The 19283-nt window shown below is 43.8% G+C and overlaps 1 protein-coding gene across 1 annotated transcript in view; it reads right to left on the reverse strand.

The window, feature by feature from the left end:
* Positions 1 to 3518: 3518 nt before the first annotated feature.
* The window catches only part of STAB2 (stabilin 2), a gene marked incomplete at both ends in the record, with an annotated part of 81705 nt that continues 65940 nt past the window's right edge, over positions 3519 to 19283 (reverse strand). Inside the window, 16 exons of the mRNA XM_080609595.1 lie at positions 3519 to 3569; positions 4185 to 4304; positions 5392 to 5520; positions 6164 to 6271; positions 7929 to 8087; positions 8818 to 8937; positions 9670 to 9776; positions 9995 to 10160; positions 11265 to 11398; positions 11749 to 11890; positions 13352 to 13545; positions 14141 to 14248; positions 14639 to 14743; positions 16547 to 16696; positions 17714 to 17837; positions 18298 to 18354. Of these exons, the coding sequence (XP_080465721.1) occupies positions 3519 to 3569; positions 4185 to 4304; positions 5392 to 5520; positions 6164 to 6271; positions 7929 to 8087; positions 8818 to 8937; positions 9670 to 9776; positions 9995 to 10160; positions 11265 to 11398; positions 11749 to 11890; positions 13352 to 13545; positions 14141 to 14248; positions 14639 to 14743; positions 16547 to 16696; positions 17714 to 17837; positions 18298 to 18354 (1974 nt within the window). The remainder of the gene's footprint in view (positions 3570 to 4184; positions 4305 to 5391; positions 5521 to 6163; positions 6272 to 7928; positions 8088 to 8817; positions 8938 to 9669; positions 9777 to 9994; positions 10161 to 11264; positions 11399 to 11748; positions 11891 to 13351; positions 13546 to 14140; positions 14249 to 14638; positions 14744 to 16546; positions 16697 to 17713; positions 17838 to 18297; positions 18355 to 19283) is intronic.

A 19283-nucleotide genomic window follows, 5' to 3' on the forward strand; every position in this document is an offset into this window, starting at 1 on the left:
TCTCTCTCAGGCTTAAGACTGAACTTAAATGCTGCTTTTTAAAATTTTAAGTGTCTTACAGTGGTATGCAATGTGGTTTTGCTGTTCCCTAGGAGAGAATGTATTTCATATAGCCTTCATTAATGGACTTTTACAGTCAAAAGTAAGCACGCACAATGAGCAGATGATTTAAAAGACAAGAAATGAGAGAATGAAACCCAGAGCTTTCTGATGCCCTTTTTTTAGCTCAAACCCTGAAAGCTGTATTGGGGGTGGTGGACAGTTTGCATCAAGCAAAATAATTTTGACAGTGCAGTTTTTATTGAATTACTGAAATTGCAGGTAATGTGTGAGCACAAACTCTGGGTACAATGTATGTTCCAAAGATTTGAGCTGAAAAATGTCTATTTTGCACAAGGAAAACGTCTGTTGATGTGTTTCCTCACACAGGCACTTTACAGAACTGCTGTCTAGTTGTTTTTAAATGAGGATGCTTTCTTTTCTTTGCATCCAAAGGACTTTTTGCTCTTTTTCTTTAACTGGTGCTTCCCACCCCAGCCATTTTAGAAGGCAGAATATGATTAATATTTTTTCAAACTGTAGGTACTAAAGGCTTTGTTTTTAAAAACATATACTTAAAATATGTAGCATTTGGTATTCTTCATTTTGGGATACCATTTGCTTCCTACCGTGATTGTTAGGTAAACAAACTTTTGGTGACCAAAAGTTTTCGTGTTTGTTTTGTTTTCTTTTTAACCTCTCTCTATCGTGTGCAAGTACCTGTATGGAATTTCTTATGCAGTACCTCCCATATTTTTGGAAGCATATTTGCAAAGTAATGAATGTATTCTAATCTAGCCTGCACAACTTCGTAAGTAGTTTTCCTGTATTCTTGAAATCAGTCTGAAGTCCTCAGAGGTTGTTGTAGATTTGATGGTCCTGGTTTTCTTGTGTTCCTGCTTCAAACTTGATGCGCAACACCGCTGAAGTGTGTATATTTGAACAGAAGAATATACTCAAAATGAGTAAGTTCATCTGATGGTCCTGCTGTTTAGCAGGAAGAAAAGCTTTTTCAGGAAGTTAGTTTGGCTTTATCAGGCCACTTGTTGGTGGGGCTGTGCAAGAAATATTTAGCGTAACTTGATAATGAAACATGGGGATGGAAACACCCCCGATTTGTCTTCAGTTCTTTATCCTGATGCTCAGCTAGAACTGAACTTGGTGTTACATGTGTGTAGCACCTCTCAGGCTCCAGAGATTTCAATGCACTGTTTAAAAAAAAACCCAAACACAACCCCAAACCACTGTATATTCTCCATCTTACTACCAGCAAATAATAATCTTCTGTTACTCGGTTCTGCATTACTGCATTTGATAATGTTTTATTGGTTATAGCTCTGTGGTTATTCTTTTAAAGCTGGCTAGGAGTCAGTTTGTCTGATTTTCCTGTGTTAAGCAGGAACAGTTTAATTGGGTTGGATGAGGTTATCCACATAACGCATGGCAGGGGGGTTGGAACTAGATGTTCTTAAGGTCCTTTCCAAACCTAACTATTCTATGATTCTATAAGATGATTTTCTCCTCTCCTTCTTCCTTTCTCTTAGCTTACAAATCAACCTTCTGTACAAAGCTGTTACAACAGCCAGCTGAAGTAAAATCTTGTTTATATTGCATGACTTCTTGAAATAAACAACACTGCATGAAAAGGAAAAAGATTATGGGAGGGTTATGTTCCTTTAAAGCAACCCAACTATAGATAATATGAATTTCAGTGACAATTTTAAGGTGTATTATTTATTTTTCAGTGCTAGAACGCTCTTTAACTTTTAAAAATGTCTTTCATTTTTGTAATTATTTCACTTTGTCACCTTCTGCGTTACTTATTTTAATCTTGTTACGTTACTGACTTCAAAGAGGTTTTTGAACATGTTTATCTTCGTTTTGGGGGAATAGTTCATTTGAACACCAAAGCAAGAAGAAATTTTCATTCTAGTCTATCAAAAACATGGAGGAGAATTATCTGTCAGTAAAAGAAGAGTTTAATGAACTGTGGAACTTCTTTTTTTGTGATAAAAATATTTAATGATTATTACAAAAATAAATGCTTGGACTTTATCTTATGATCCATACGAGCCTTGTCTTAATGTTTTGGTGACTGGGGAGAAGGAAAGAACATGACAAAACTCTATGGGGAAAACTACCCTAAATATATACGTGTGTGTGTGTGTTTAAGTGTGTTTGTGTTGTAAATTTTTTAATATCTTACAGGTGAAACCAAGCAGGCATATGTATGGTGGGCAAGAGGAGGACTTGGGAACATCACCTGAGTCTGTCTCTTTCATCCAGGCATATATACACATTAGATTCCTTTGGCTGTGCTGGATAGCTGTGTCAACAGCCCTGGATTTACCTGAAGACCTTCTTCTGATGGGTCTGCTTTTGGAGGTAACTTACACTTTCCTGGAGTGACACCTTCCCTCCTGCCCCCCATGCACAGCAGATACCAGGCAGCATATCACAGGGGAATGCTACTGCTGCCAGCAAGGAAAACCTTCCTTTTCTTGCTGATCTGTGGTTTCTGTAGTGTTCTCACAATTTGCTATGATACTAATGTTTTGATGGAAGAAAATGACAGCACATCAAATGAGTTTGATTCACTTCTAATAGTACAGTGAAAGTTGCAGCTATTACTGCTGTGTGCCAGTTGAAAGGCAGTGTTAGTGTGCTTGGGAAAAATACAGTATGTGAGCAAGCAGGTAGCTTCTACTCCTCTGAGACATAACAGACTTCATGTGGACACAACATGGCAGGGGTATGTTCATCTTCATTGTCCACTTTCCACACAAATGGCTCAAGTGTAAATCGATTACTACTTGAATGCTCTCACATCACCTGTATTTCTTGCTAAAGCTGCTATGATTGCTTTTTATTCCTTTTATAAAGAGAGGTGAGATGTAAACAAAACTCAGTTCAAGTCTGAGGAAGGACAGAGAAACTAGAGGAGGCAAGTGGGGCAGACAGGGTGGTTGCATTTCCTGCTGCTGCAAGTCTTACAAGAAAGTTAACTGGCAAAAAATACCCTCTACTTAAAAATACAGGTTTCAGATGTGCTCTGTTTCACACTTGCCAGTTGTAACTGAGCCAAAAGCATAGAGCTGGAGAACTACCAAATCTAGGATATTTGCCTATTTAACAGCTCTGTGTGTTTGAGGCCATTTTAAAGTCTGTGGAGAAGAATAAAAGCAGTTAAATAGACTAGTGAAAATCATCTACTTTTCACAGGGAAGTGTCTGCTTCTGGGTGGGTTAGTTGAGACTCAGGTTTTGCATTTGGCACTCCCAGTTGGTATTGCTCAGACACAGCCAACACTTGTATGTTGGTAAAATGTGAACTCTACAGAATGCATCTTAAACAAAGCTGTGCTCTTTTGGGTTTTAATTTGTAATGAGATTTTATTCCCTGAAACAAGTAGGTGCTGTTTTTCACAGTAAGTGTAAATAGAAATGTGGTTTATAACTGGCTAATGCCAAATTCAGTCCTTAATTCTGATCATGAGGGCCACTCATCACAAGCTGCTGGTCATCCAAATCCTATTAAACAGAAGAAAAGGAAAATCAGGCTTGAACCTTGTGTTACAAAAGTCACTTTTTTGGCAAGTTTGGTCATACAGATGGCAGACTTTGCACCTGACATTTTTGCACCAAACGAGCTTTTAGTGGGTGCAGAAAGGTTTATTTTGATTTAGACTCTCTATGTACATGAGAGTCCTGCTAAATTAGACCATTGAAGCTATGCAGATACTGTGGTTTTACTCAATGGTTCCTTCCTTTGCTTCCCAGCCCCCTTCCCATTGTGTCTCAGATACTTTGGAGTGCTAGCATGGCACTCAGCTGCCTTTGCAACAAGAAGGGAAGACTTCTTGCTTCTTTTTAAGTTTCTATAGACACGTCACTAACATCCTGTGGCATCTGAAGTCCAATTCTCTTTGCAGGTAGACTTGAGATGCAGCTATAGAACACAGCCTCCTTTTTGACATAAGTGAGGCTACCCGATTTCTAGCAGTGCTGAGACAGAAAAGCCAGGAATGTTGTTTTCCCAAGTTAATTTTTCTGTTTTTTCCAACTAGACATTTCCCTTTCATAAAGTCATTCCCTCTTACCATTATTTTAGCTGTGTCTCAATCTCAAATCAAAAAGAACACTTACTGAGAAAAGGTCGTAAGTAGGCTCTGGTGGAGTCGGTGCAGAAGAACTTTCGTATGAGGGGTTGGTGATATTTGAAGGCTGTGACTTGTCCAGTGGTGTTATGTCAGTGTCATCTTTTGACTACACAAAATCACACAAACCTGCTTAAAATCCATCCTTCTCCAGTGCATTAAGTGGGGCACTTAAGCTTTGCTACCAACTGGTGCAATGCTGTGGCTGAATTGGTTTTATCACCTAAATCAGTGTCTCTGGGGCATGAACTCTGTGCTGGGTTGTAGTTTTATCTCAGGTCACTTAATAGTGGGATCTTTTTTCCTCTTAATGATTGTTTTTAAACCTCAGCAAAGACTGGGAGAGGAAGGGTTGCCCTGACATTGTACCTGAGGTGAAAGGTACTTCATGGCTTTCATTGCAACTATATAAAAACACAAGTGCTTCCCCTGGCTCCTGGCTTTTGTTTCTAGATGATCCACATTACACGAAGAGGCTGACTAGAAATAGGAACGGATGTCTGGTTACTTCTAGGTAGACTTTCTTTTGGATTGATTCTTGTGCATATTGTAATATTTGAGTCTTTATGGTCATCCCTCATCTCTGAGTAGCTTGCTTTTTGCTGGCTGGTTTTGCATCATCATGACTCTACGTGAGGCTAGCAAAATTAGTTAAGAGAAAGCAAGCACAGGACTGCATCAGTATAAGAATTTGCACTTTTCAATCCTGCAGTTGTTTAAACTTGCTTGTCTCTTGCATCTGGCCTTTTTCCTATCGAACATTTCAATCTCCAGAGCAGTAAAATGATTAGCAATGCCATAGAGGAGGGGAAAGAGAAGAGGTACCCTTTTCAGTGGTTGTAATTCCCTGCTTCCCAAAGGGTGGGCTTTCTGGTGAGGCAAAGGCTTCTGTGCTCATGCTGTGTAGTTAAATCAGCTTTTGCCCAGTCCTTGGAGTTGGAAGTGTCTGTGAGAGCAGGAGCCCGTTGGGCACCCTGGAAGGGAGAGGTCTGAGGGAGCATTAGGCAAATGTAAGCACATGCCCAGGATGAGCCTTCCCTATTTTCTCTGCGTCTTTGTCTGAACAGTTCAAGTGGGAAGTGATCGGGAATGTTTCTAGCTTAATAAAATGCAAAGAGAAACTGGAGGCTGAGTATGGGAGTGTGGTTGGTCATGGGAAGTGCTCCCCCTGCTTCGCATTCTGGTCTGCAACTTACCTTGAAGTGCTGGAAGCCTGTGTTTCTCTTCCTGAACCTAAGGTAAAAATACCCAATAAAAGCTACAATCCCAGTAACTACGCAGATGCCAAAGAATATCCCTGTCCCAGCTGTGGCGTGGAGAGGAGCCTGGAAGCAAGAGAGAGGGTAAGTGAGCTATGGGTGCTCAGTGGTCACCTTCCAGCACCCAAACACGTGCAGTGTTCCTTGAGATATGCCGCAGTTCTTCACTGCTCTTGTGCTCAAGTTTCCTGGTACAGGTACACCTAGATAAGTAAATGTGGTCTTTTGATAGTAGTTGCAAGCTAGGTTTTTTTAGGTGCTGGCGATTGCCTCTACTACAGCTTCGTCTTATTTGTGGTTTTGAAGTTACGGAGCCTGCAGGCAAAAAATACCTGCTTTCAGAACTCCTTGTTTTGGATAAGAGTGAACACAAAGCCAAGAGTAAAAACCTTTTCTTGTAAGCTGTCTGGGAGAACTGAAATGGAACTTTATGAAACCTCCATTGTAAAAATGAGCTCCACTGTAAAATGGAGGTTTTATTTTATTTATATGACATAAATATGGGAAGGACTTGCTCAGACAGAAACATTTGGAAAAAGGTTCACTGGCACCTTGTTCTGAACTTCTGATTTACTTTAGAAGTAATCTTTTAAGCCAAAACTGCGTATATAGGAGGAAAAGTGGGAATATGTGAATGTCAGCAATGAATTTTGAATGATCTAAGCTACAGCCACCTCTCACCACGCCCTTAAAAAACATCACTACTTACTAGTGCTGGTGGAGCCTTTAAAGGCTCTGAAATGACATGGATTATCCCGTTGGAAGCAAGTATATCCCACTCAACAATAGCGCTCCTGTCCACGTATCTGATCTCACTCTGCCAGGAAAAAGAGCATTGAGAGCTGAGCTTTGACCCTCCTCCCTTTGGAGCTGAAATAAACCTAGAGACTATTTCCCCACTGCAGTTACTGGAAGGTGGTCCCATTTCGCAGCTTATCAGGAAGGGAGAAGAATGGGGTCAGCCATTGCTGCCCCAAATACTTCTCTACACTCTGCTTTGAGCTGATCTTGGGTCTCTCCAGCGTCTGTGTTTCAGGAGGGTGGGTTCATGGGCACCTCCACCATTGCAAACTCTGCTTTAAAACTGCATCCTAGCAAAATGGTTTCTCCTCGGTGAGCAGAACTCGCTCTTGCCCCTGGCATGAGGTGGTACCTCATGGTGGTACTCTGCTGCTGGAGCACATGGACACTTTCTGTGCTCAGCAACAAAGGGGGCTCAGCAGTAGTGGCACTGCAGAGTGTTGTGGGAGTCACCCCGTGTCCTTCTCCCTCAGCCCTGCATTGCCCTGCCAGGGTCCCTGGCTCCAACCTGGTGTGCTGGGACTGGTGGGTGCTTGGCTGCCTGGAAGCATGTGTGGAAAGGCACCATGGTACCCCACTGAGCTTCACTGCAGCGGGGGGAACCAGAGGTTTGCTCAGGCCCTCCAGGGAAGAAGAAAAGCTGCACATGTTCAGCCAGCTTTGAAGGGCAGGAGCAAGATTTGTGTTAATAGGCTCAGATCCTCCCCTTGGCAGCTTCTGAAGAAAGGAGGATTTTCTTAAGAAGAATGCCTTCAACTCAAATGTCAGATCAAAGTGATCCAGAAGAGCTTCTGGCATGCTAATGAATGATACAAGTAAGCCTTGTGCTGGTGCACCCATCTCTCCTGAGGGTCTAGTTTATTAATGTGATTAATGGGCTTGCAGTATAGGGTGGTTTTGGAAATATAAATGGTAATTCTCGTGCCAAAGGGGTTTCTCCTGAAAGAGGAAGGAGGAACGGAGCAAAGGCAACAGATGAGTCATTTGTGCACCTCTTCCTGCAGCAACTATTTCCTTCTTGGTGGTGTGCGTGAAAATCCCTCCCCACAGTTGGCATGTTGGGCACTCAACTTCCCTTGAGTCCAGCCCATTCTGTAGGGCACGTTTTAGCTGCAAGCTCACAGACACAGGGTTTCTTATTTTCATGTTCAGCTATACAGCACAGCTCACAGCAGAGTCCCAGCCATGTTTTGAAGGGGTTGCTATCCTAGAGGTCAGTTTGAAATGCTTGAGCAGTGAGTATTTTATTAAAAAGAAGTTATGTGTGTTTTCAAAGGAGGCATTCCCCTAAACCATCAAGGGATACTTTCCACTTGCAAGAAGGTTATAAACTTTTGCATTTAAAACCCGATAAAATAGTAATAAACCCCACTAAAATAATAATCAAACCCACTGTTTTGTCTGCTTTTGTTCTGAGCCAAGGCTGTGCTGGCATCTCCTGACCCTCCTAGAAAGTTACCAAGAAACGTTACAAATGCCAGCACCGTTCTTTAATGCTAAACTATCGCTCTCCTCTTTCCTCTATCACAGTCATCTCCCATAATCCTGCCAGGTTGGGAGAAAGGTTGAATCATGCCCATATCCCCATCCTGTGTTTCCTACAGGCCACCTGAACAGCTTCCCTCCATAACAGGGGAAAAGGAATGAAGGCGGGAGGTTTATTAAAGAGGTACCTGTTCAGTGGTGGGGGCCTGATGTTCATGGCCCCTGCTGTTTGTAATGAGGAGTTTTTCCCCTAGACGAGTTAGAAGAGTGGTTCCGTTGGCCAAGTCCTCATAAAACATGATGCTGGTGTTAGATAAATGATACTCAATGTCCCGCCCGGAAAGTGTCTGCAAATGAGAGCAATATACAAGGAACGTTAACTGATCTCATTAATCCTCTGGATTTACCTGCAGGCTAAGTGCCTGTGACCTTTTTCCCCTCTTTGCTCATTAATGCTGCAGCGAGTGCAATCTGGGACAGAGGCTGTTGGGAAATTTGGGTGAGAACAGTGAGATCCTGTGTCTCGCTGGCCCTGCAGCAGGCAATAGCTTGATTCTGGTAGGAGAAAGGAGTTTACTCTTTTTGATGATCTGAAGTGATCAGCCTCAGGGGTATTTCAAACAGCTCAAAGGTGTGAGCCGGGGCATAACCTATGTGGATTGTTTGAGACAATGTTTGAAGAAAGGAAAAAGGAGAGAAGCATAGAAAGGAAGCTAGGGACAGAGGCCTTTTAAAGTATTTGAGGGAAATTCCGAAGCTGTGCACTGCTTTCTTCAAATAACTGGGCTTGATGTTAACAAGGCAGACAGACTGCATCTCAGGCAGTCTCTTACAACTGGGTAAATAAAATCCCTGGTGGAAGAGTCTCTATAACAACCGAAACACTCAATAACCTTGCACTCCTAACCATGGAAGACAAATTTTGAAGCACAGTTTACACTATGTGGGGTTACACAGAAGTCATGTCATGCTAAGATTTTATTCTTAAAAGCTTGAATTTCACCCGGATGCAGAAACACGTAATGGCTGTTTAAACAGTGTTATTAAAACGAGATGGAAAAAAGAAACCCCCCTGACCTCATTTTCCCTTAGCCCATTATCATTTGGAGCAAAGAGAGTGGCGTGCACTGACAGGTCCGTGAGGTACCGCAGGAACTCTCTCCCCTTCCTAGAGGTGTTGGAGTAAGCCATGATGTCCTAGGCAGAAACAAGATCCAGCTTTACTAAAGAGCAAGTGTGTGCTCCTGTGCAGGAGCTGAAAAGATGAGACCGTATAAATAAGAACAAAGATTTATGTTATTAGCCACGAAACACCTCTGGAGTGACATTACAAAACAAGTTCATATTCAAAACCCAGTTTTCACTGCAGATTTGATGAGCACATCTTAAACTGACTTGCAGGATTTGGCCCTTCTTGTCTGTGAGGCTATTTATACATATCATGTCTTTCTGAGTAGCGGCATGAAAAGGACCCTTTAAACGTTTTGCCTTTCTCCAGCAGTAGTTCAGTAAAGTTACAAAGCAGCACACTCCTTGTGATGCTTACAAATCCAGAAGCAGTTGGGCACAGAGTCTCCTTTAAGCTAAAGCTGCAGAAGCATTTTATTTTGTAGAATCATATCGAGGAATGGTTTGGGTTGGAGGGATCTTGAAGATCATCTAGTTCCAACCCAGATTTGAAGCTAAATCTGTAGCAGCATTTTGTTTCCAAATGAGTTTTAGAAACATGAAACCTCTTTGGAGCAAGTAATTAAAAGCACATTAACTAAGTTCTGATTTTGATGGTGCGTATTGAGGCCACGCCACCTTGCTTTGCTAGTGTGGTGGTGTTACCTGTCTGTATTTGCTGTGCTAGCAAAGCAATCGTTGAGATACAACCTGGTGGCAGAGCTTACTTTGCTCTGCTCACGTGCTCGCTGTTGGCCGTACCGACAAGAAGTTTGTCAGCGTTGGGAAGGACATCAGCACTTGGAGCAGGTTCCCACTGCAGGAGAAGCCGTCCCCCACGTAGCCTGGCTTGCACGTGCAGTTCACCTCTGGAAGGTACAAACATGGATAGCAAATGCCCTGTTTGAAAAGGTTTTAGGTTACCCGAAAAAACAACTTGCGGGCAATAGATTATTTTTCTTTCTAAAGTTAAAAAGAGGCAGAGTCTCTCACAGCGTTATATGGCAGCTTGTGGTTGACCAAAAGAACCACAATCTGGGCTGCTGCTCCCTTTTGCGCAGAGGGATGCAGATAAGGACCCTCTTACCTTTCTCCCTGTAGCAGAAGACATCCCAGGTTTCACTCAGGTTGACCCTTGTGCCATAATCCACAATGCCGACGTACCCGGAGCCGCAGTTTGGGGAGGAGAAGGCAGTCGGGTAGCCCACTCTCTGTCCATCTAGCCAGCCGGCAGAGCACAAGTGGTACCTTGCCTGCAGTGGCACAGCCGTAGGGAAAAAGCACAGGGGAGAAGCTGGGTGATGGGACTGGGGCTCTGTGGGAGAACTGAGCGATCTCCCTGGGGTGCTCAGGCAGAACCTGACCTGCCAGCACTCTTCTGATGGGGTTTTGTCCATCCATGCGTCCTGCAGCCTACTCTGTGCTGAGCTCTGTGCCCAGGGGCTGCAGAGACACAGCCCGCTCTGGAAGTCAGTGGCTCCTCATAAGGAGGACCAAAGGAGCCTTCCCTGGGAAAGCTTCTCTGAGGTCCAAAGCCAGGTAGGATCAGAGGTGGGTGTAAAAGCCAAAGGGGATGTGCAATGCTATTGTGTGCCAGCCTACCTTTTGTCAGCGTTGGAAGGACTGACAAACTAGCTCAACACAGAAAATAAGTCCTAAGGAGCACTGGAGCTAGCCCTGCTGCCCACTTTGCTGCTTTGAGGGAAAGACAATGGGGCAGAAGGGACATGCAGCTTTGGCTGCAATCTGCATCTTCTTGGGCAGCAGGAGGTTTATGTGCTGACTATGGTCCAGAGTCACATTTTGCTAAAGATGCCTCTAAACAGTGAGTGTCTTTCTTCCTTTTGCAGATGGAAAGGAGCCAGAAAGGCACCGTCAATCTAACCCACTCTTCTAAAACATCTTTTACAAACCCAACGGGTGATGCTCATCCCACGGGCATCAGCCATGTGTTGTCTATAACACACTTAAGGAAAAGAATATATGGGAATGCTTTGGCTATCTTAATAGCATTTGTCCTGGAGCTTTACATAAAGAAAATAAATGAATCTAAGCATAATTCTGAAGTGTACATTTCTTTAAGAAGTGCTAATAATGAAAAACCTCTATGAAAATGCTCTGTAAGCCTGACCCTACCATCTCACTCCAGTATCATCGTAAACAAGAATTTGACAACTGGTTTCATTGCTGTATGGGGAGGCATAAAATCAATAAACAGTCTGAAAACTGGTTCCAGCCTAACATACCTTGGAGCATGGGGGAAGGAAAATGAAGCTTAGTAGCACAAAGCAGCCCACTTGCTCCTCCCTCCCCATTTACTGCTGTGGGGATCTCCTCCCATAGTGAGGTTACTTCACCTTCTGTGCATACAGCAGCTGGTTATATGTAGCGATGGTGGCTGACTCATTGGCACAGGCCTCCTTTGCCTTCTGGTAAGTCATTTTGTACTGCCCTTGTGGGGACCGTAGGTGGAAAATCCCAACCGTGGTATCTGCATAGAGAGAGAAGAACCAGCTCTTCCTGAAGGGGTTTCCATGGCTAGGTGCAGAGTCAACTGTGCCATACAAATACCTGTGTATCTTGTGAAAAGTGGTTAGGACAGATTGAACCTTTATGGGTAACATTCTTGCCTGGAATGCCCTCATCTATTGCTTCATAAATCTGGTATCTCAACGTATGTAAGCACATGTTCTAACTTTAATCTTCTCATTATTTCAAGGGGACATAGGTAGAGGACTGTGTGAGCTTACAGACACAAGGGTCCTGGCCACTGGCTTCAGTGCTATAGCACAAGGATGAGGATGTCCCTGTCCCACGGTGTGCATTGTGTGCTACCCTCACCTTGGAAGTGCAGGTCGGCACAGTCAGCGTCAGGGTGGCACTGCCCGTTGTCTTGCAAGCAGCGGTCGAGCGGAAGCTGCATCACCGAGCAGTTCAGCCCATCACCGATGTAGTTGTTTTTACACTTGCACTTGCGTTTGTCCTGGTTAGAGAAAGAATAAGAAAGGCCAAGCCAAGTATTTAGCTGACATGAAAGGGGTATTTCAAGCAACACTCTGAACTGCTGGGAAAACTTCACTTCATACAGCCAGGAATGGACAAACAGGAAAGTTGCTACTAACAACTGTGATTCAACAGACCACAAACTCAGACACCGGCATTTATTCTGCTAAGCAAAACATTTACACATGCACTCAGGTGCTTTGCTGAACTAATACCAAATCATAATTCCATCCACAAAGCTAATAACATGCATTGGAGAATTATATGACTTGCAATTAACAAAATGCACACAAACCTATCAAAATGTTATTTAAAGGACATGAAAGGAGTTTAGCAGCCCACTGATAGTAACTGAGAACTATAAACCAAGCATGAGTTGGTGACCATTAGGGACTGTGATGGTTGCTTAGCATCAGGTTAGCAGCAAGGCTTTTCTAGATAGCTCCTGGAAGACAAATCAGGCAAGCCATCAAAATGGAATGGACAGGTGATCCTGAAAGTACCAGGATAAATGCTGGATCAAGTGACTGGCACAAGTTTTCCTCAACAACATTGACCATGTGGGCCAAGGAATTTGTATCATGTGGCTGCAGAGCACTTTTAAGCTGACTCTAGCCAACCAACAAGTGACACTGTTCTCCCAGCTGTCCCTAGGTTTACCAAAATACATTCAGCCTCAATCCAACAAACTCCTATTGCAAATAGTGATATCCAGCCAGGATTGCTAGGAAGGAGACAGAAGAATTACACATGCAAAATGTCCCATCTGCTGTAGCACTCCTTTCCCTAGAGTAAAGACGTCAAACTGTTTCTCACTCTTCAGCTGAAAGGATACCAAACCGATGTGGAAAGTAAGCTGGGGGTATGTAAAGGTTGTTTTGGAAAACAGGGACTTTGAGAGGTATGGAGTGGAATCCAGCCAGAGAAAAGACTTCTGCTGGCACCTAGAAGAAATGCCTTGGATTTGCTTGCTGGTGACTGAAAAAGGAGCATAAGAAGAGGGAGCATAAGCAGAGGGAGCATGTCACAGATCAGAGATATGAACTGGATGTATTTGCCTGTGTGTGTGTGTGTTGCAGTTTTCCAGTGACTGGAAATCACTCCTGGGGTTTGGCCACGTGTACTCCAGACTAGCGTGGTGCAATGGATAATTATGAACCAAAATCAGCAAGTAGTGGGAGGAGCTGACAGAAGGGAGATTTAGATTGGATATTAGGAAGAAATTCTTCACTGTGAGGGTGGTGAGGCACTGGCACAGGTTGCCCAGAGAAGCTGTGGCTGCCCCATCCGTGGCAGTGTAGGCCACGGTTGGATGGGGCTTAGAGCAACCTAGTCTAGTGGAAGGTGTCCCTGGCCACGGCAGGGGGTTGGAACTGGATGAGCTTTAATGGTCCCTTCCAACCCAAACCATTCCATGATTCTGTGAAATCATTCAACTTACAGGTCCTATGACAGTGCAAATGGCATGCTCATGGCAGCCTCCGTTGAACCCATCGGCGCAAGGATTTATTGGAAGGCATGCAAAGCCGTCTCCCTTGTATCCTTTCTGGCAGCTACAGAAGACTTTCACCCCACTTTGTGTGCATTCAGCCATCTTGTGGCACCCACCGTTGCTTTGTTTGCAGAGGTCTGCAGCTGCACAGGGAAAAGAAAATGGGTGAATAAAGTCTACTTTTAAACAGGATGAAAGACAAACCACTTCCATTGCTTTTTTAAACCACTCTACAAATATTAGAACATTTGTTTGGGAAAAACTCCAACTGTTTCAGTTTCCCGAGGCTGTCCTTTAGGGCCCTGAAGCCCTTGTCAGGATGTTCTTGGTTTAAGAGACATAGCACCACCCTGCAGACTTCTCGCCGCGATGACTTTGGAGGATGCAAGTTGCCTGGCTGAGAAAGAATGACAGTTTCTGCAGCAAGGAACTGTGGAACTGCCTTGCCTAAGACCATCAAAGAAAACCATGTAAGGGAAACCCTGCCTATAACCCCGCAGTCTCCAAAACCTGTCTGAAGTGCACTTCTTTCTCATACTCCTGCTTGAGAAATAAGCTGCCTGGTTTAGAACAACTTGATCTGTATCTATCCTAAATTTGTTTCATGCGCTGCACTGTGGAAGTTTGCAGGTTTGATAGCCAACATTTCGTACTGGACAGTAACTGTGTTCTTGCGTATGTGCAAGTGGGGACAACCTGCTTTCTTATAGCAGGCTAAGGATGAGAGAGGGCACTCACCTTTGCAAGTGATCCCATCCCCATCATAAAAGGGCTTGCACTGGCATGTGTTGTTCTCCCTGCAGACAGCGTTGAGAGAGCAGCTTGGGGAACACACTGGTGGCAGAGCTGTGGGGAAGGCAGAAGAGCTGGGATGAAACTGCTGTTTGTATTGCAATGCCCTTGTTCCATGCATAAAGAAAAGCTCTCATAGCAGTTTTGCTAACTGGAGAACCTGTACTAGTACTTTTCTGACTGCTTAGCTCTCGGGTGATACCTTGGGCATGTAGCCCAAGCCCCTCCACAGGGGAGGTAGGCACTCACATTCCCATCTCACAAAGAAGGAGACAGAGGGGTAAAGGGACTTCTTCCCAGTCCAGAGCAGAGTCTCTTAGTGTCCTCTGAGGGCTTTTGATGTTGTTAACCCTTTCTCCCTCTTTACACAAACCCTCCATTGAATTGCAAGTGCTTTCAACCCGTGGCTCCATGAGATGGAGTCCAGTGAGAGAAGGCAGAGACCTAGTTTGGTTTCACACAGCCGGCCAGTCCATCCTGTTTCACAGAAACATCGGCCCGTTCCTGAATATCCTTCATCGCACTGCCCGTTGTTCTTGCATTCGCAGGCTGCAAAAGGAATGCAGAGGGGTCACTTACAGAGCTGCTGTTGGGAAAGGGGAAAAGCTTTCTCTAGAGAAACATCACTGAGGCTGTCAGTTTAGGTGTAGTGTTATCCAGCAGTAATTTACATAAGTCTAACCTCATGGTTTTTCAGCATAAGGCCAGTCAGACAGAGGACCAGACTGGCCAGAGCAGTTGGGCAGTCTCCATCCTTGGAGGTTTGCAAGCCCCAACAGGATAAATCCTGAACAACCTGGTTTGAGCTTAGGAATGACCCTGTTTTGAGCAAAGAGTTGGACTAGAGACCTCCTGGAGCCTCTTCCAATCTGAATTATCCTGTAATCCTATAATTTTATAACTGGCATTAATTCAGTGCGCCTCTGAAAATGAAACTGAGTATTGATCTGCATTGTGGTAGAGCAGCAAACTTCACAAAGGACTATGGCAGGGAGGAGTTAATGGGTAAGATGAAGACCCAGCCTGATCCTGTCCTAATGGGCAGCAGCTGCTAGTGGTGAGGAAGCCGAAGGGAAGTAAGGTAAGTGAAGGGTGGCTTTTTGTTTGCTGTGTGGGAGAAGGTTTATCTGAGGACGGAAGCCAAACATTAGGTTAGTGAATTTTGCTCTAAAACATGATCAAGTTACCTTTTAAGTTACTTTTGGGGGGGTTGCCCTGCAAACTGAGGCAGGAGGGGCTGATTCAATCTATAGCTGATGTTTTTTCCCCTAATTTTTCAGTCTTGCAATAATTCATATGCCGAGTTCTTCTTAAAGAATTGTTGGTGGCTCTGTTTTATAATGTAATGAAGTAGCATCCTTTCTTGCCTTATCCCTCTTAATGAAATATTGTCATTTAAAGAGGAAAATGGTGTGGGATTGGTGGAACTGATTCTGTGAAAACCTATCCTGCTGAAAAGAAGCTTCACTATCTGGTTTTATTTCATTTAACCTGGTTAGCTAATTTTTTGGCTGACAAAAATATGCATCAAAAAGAAGGGGCTAATGGAAGTTTTTTTCTGTTAGATCCCACAATCTGTGTTTCAGGCTAACAGCTTACACAGTTTGTGCTATAAAATGGATAAATTGTAGGTAAGCATAATTCCAAGCATTAGTGTCCAAGCCTGTTGTCTTGCCTACACCCCAGGGATACCTAGCCTGTAATCCCCCATCAGGTGTTCCTCATGAGCAGTACAGGTGCAAGTAGTTCAGATGGAAAAGTTAATGTTGTAGCTTCTATCTGAAGGCTTTATGTCAGGGAAAACATTTGAGTTTAAAGGGTGATATTGATCCTAGTTTATTAGATTCAGTAAGCAGCTTCCACCTGATTTACATTTAAAACCACAGCAAAGTGGATTATTTAAGCAGTTTCTTGGCTGCCGTCCCTCTTCACAAAATGCCTTCATCTTGGTGCCCTTTTTCTTCTATTCTGCAAAAGCAGTACATGGCCTTGGCCTTCTGTTATCTTTGACGGACCACACAGTTAAAAAGCTTTCTTAACCTTTATGGGGATGGGAGAGAAGACTGTGATGCAGCTGAAAACACATTGACAGAGGCTATTCCTCTATCCCTTGTTACTTCCAGTCCTCTTATATGTGCCATATAAGAATAAGAGGAGCCCTGCAGAGACAGCCACGTAAGCCTCTGCCCCCTTTGCCTTCTCCTCCTCTTTTCTGAGACCTCTGTGTGAGGCAGCACCAAGGAAGTACATTGGCGTTGAAAGTGGGAAGAGTTTCTCAGTTTACTTAAAAACTTATTGCTGACAAAACAGTTCAGGGATGGGTACTCGTATGGAAAGGAAACTTAAACTTACGCCTGCAGCTGAAGCCATATCTGCCTGGCAAGCACAGCTCACACGAAGTCCCATTGAAGCCTCTGTTGCAGCGGCACTCTCCTGTCCCGCTGTACCCATCATCACAGGAGCCATGGTTATTGCATGGCATCTCTGGGCCCCCAGGACAAGCTGAAAGGTTTAAAATGGGGGGAAAAAAAAGTGGCTCTTTAGCTCAAATGCATGTTCATTCATTGTCATGGTTCATTATTTATTGCTCTGTAGAAATCCTTAAATAGGGAAATGCCTGTAAACGCATCTCTGCTGGGGTATGTAAAAACATCTGTGACACTTGTGTCTGCAAGCCTCATGCTCCAAATGCCTTTTACAGCTCTTGTCAGAAAGCTGTTTTGGATCCTTCCAGCCCTGTGGGTGCTGTTACCTGGCTGCTTGCTCGTTCAGACCCATCAGTGAATGGCACTGCCCAGCCCAAACCCAGCCTTGCTTGTGCATCCCCATGTGCCTGCATGCTGTTGGTGAGAGCCCAAAGGGCAGCCTAGGCTGAGCTGACCAGAATTGCGTGTGACCTGCATGTATCTGCTTGTGAAATCTGGACAGAGTGAGTCAGCAGAGGCACTGGATCTGTCTGCCAGCAGGCATCCCAAGCCTGTGTGCCCTGGTGAGAACCTCAGCACTGTTACCCCATGGGGCTAGCAGGTGAAGGAGCACGCAGTGTGTTAGTGTCTGCTAACAAACTGCTGGAGATAAAGCCTCCTAAATGGTCTCATACTGTTCAAAGCTACAATTTTTGAGCTTACTTCAGTGGTGTGTGCACTTGCACATGGCTGAGTTATCATGAGTTGTGTCTCTAGTGTGTCTTGTTACCACTGCTGTAAACCTGATGTCTGTCTGTGCTGAAATGACTTCCAGCTGGTGACCCATTAAGACTGGCTAGGCTTGGTTACACAGGGCAGTCTTTATTTTCTATAGTGTTCATTTAGTTTGCTATTAACATGGAGTTTAAAACTTGTAAATGTGAAAAAGAGATTATCTGTAATGGAAAAGCCATAATACTTCCTGTGTACTTCAGCTCCTGCAGCTGAGCTCCCCCACCCTATGGCTGGTCGTTCCTCATGCCCCTACGCCAGCTTTCACTGTTTCTACACAGCCATGCTCAGCAGGCCATGGGGTGGTGGTGGGGGGTCCTACCTTGGCAGTCTGGCCCGAAGTAGCCCTTGCAGCATTTAGCTGTGTGGATGACCATGGAGCAGTTCCTACGGCAGCCATCCCTCCGCAGGCCATAGGACTTGTACGTGCACCAGTGGATCCCTTCCTGGGCATCGTATGTGCCAGTGCAGAGAGGTGGGAAAAACACAGGAATGTAAGTGCTGTGTGGAGGTTTGTTTTTCTTTCCCCTCTTTAAATCATAGTTTCTGATGTACATTGAATAAAAATGTGGTGTGTGATGAGTGCAGGTGGGAAGCCATCACCTTATCTTTGATTCCCAACTTGCTAAACACCATTAATGAGGATGGAGCGGCTGCTCCAAAGTTAACCAAAGCACTTCGCTACAGTAGATGCCATGCGAGACCAACAAGCATCTCCCAACACCAACACTTGGGTGTTTGCCCAGGGACAGTTTTGTCCCTGAGGCTTTATGGCATCACTTAACAGTGTGGTTTTGCTGTTGAGGGGTCTCTTTATGTTTTCAAAGCAACTTATTCTAGTCTGCTTGTGTGAAGTACAGAGAAGAGCAGGTTGGACTGCTTAAAGGCAAGATTTTTATGTATTACCTTTGGTTTTGTCCCAGGAGGGCATTTAGAATTACTGAAACAGCTAACACAATGCCCCTGTTGTACAAAATGGAAAAGAAGAAAAAACATGTATTAAAATAGTGGTAACAAAAAGCTACTCGACACAGGCAAGGTTTTGTTTAGGAAAGCAGCAAATACGAGCACAGTGTAGGCTTACTACACTTGAAACAGATTATAAAAAACTCTGGAGAAGGAAGAGAGGAGAATGACAACAAAATAGTTGCAAATATTTAGTGCCATGAAATGCAAGAAAATAGTTTTGGTACCAGAATGTAAGTTCTGGAGGAAGAAACTTTGCTCTGGATTTAAACAAGCAGGGAAGAGATGGTGAAGGTTCTTCAAACAAATGTTGATGTGGGCTGCGTCAGATCTGGCTGTCTAATTTGGAGTAGAGCTAAAAGATTACTTCCAAGGAAGTGCTGACCTGATCTGGAAATGATGTCTGATTTCATTTGACATAATCATGACAAAAAGGTAACTTGAACAGACGGGATACACACAAGTGTTGACTTTATAATTGAGATACAAATTCTAATAAGCTTTTTTAAGACTGACTAGATGAACGTTGTTTTACTTCTAGGTATTTTTTTCATGTATTTGGATAGAACTGAAGTATATTTGGTCTTGTAACAATTTCAAAATGGGTTTCGGAACTTCCTGTTTGTGGGACCCATCAAACTTCACAGAGGAAACTTCCTCCACACTAACAGTGCAAGTTCAGGTGTGTTTAAGAATATTTCTGTGAAAGCAAGAAATGTGAGAGCCTGAGAGCTTAACAGAGTAGGCAGGTCTCTATCTTAGGTCCTTAATTCCCTGTGCATCTGGGACAGCAGTGATGTTCCTTTATAACTGGAAACTTTGTAAATGCAATCTGTATGAACAGATTAATAGCGTGAATTTGTACTAATTTAAAAGCATGATAGGAAGTTCCATCCTTGCTCAAATTTATGCTTATATTTGTAAGG

The sequence above is a fragment of the Psittacula echo genome, assembly GCF_963264785.1.
Source record: "Psittacula echo genome assembly, chromosome: 1".
Classification (NCBI taxonomy): Eukaryota; Metazoa; Chordata; class Aves; order Psittaciformes; family Psittacidae; genus Psittacula; species Psittacula echo.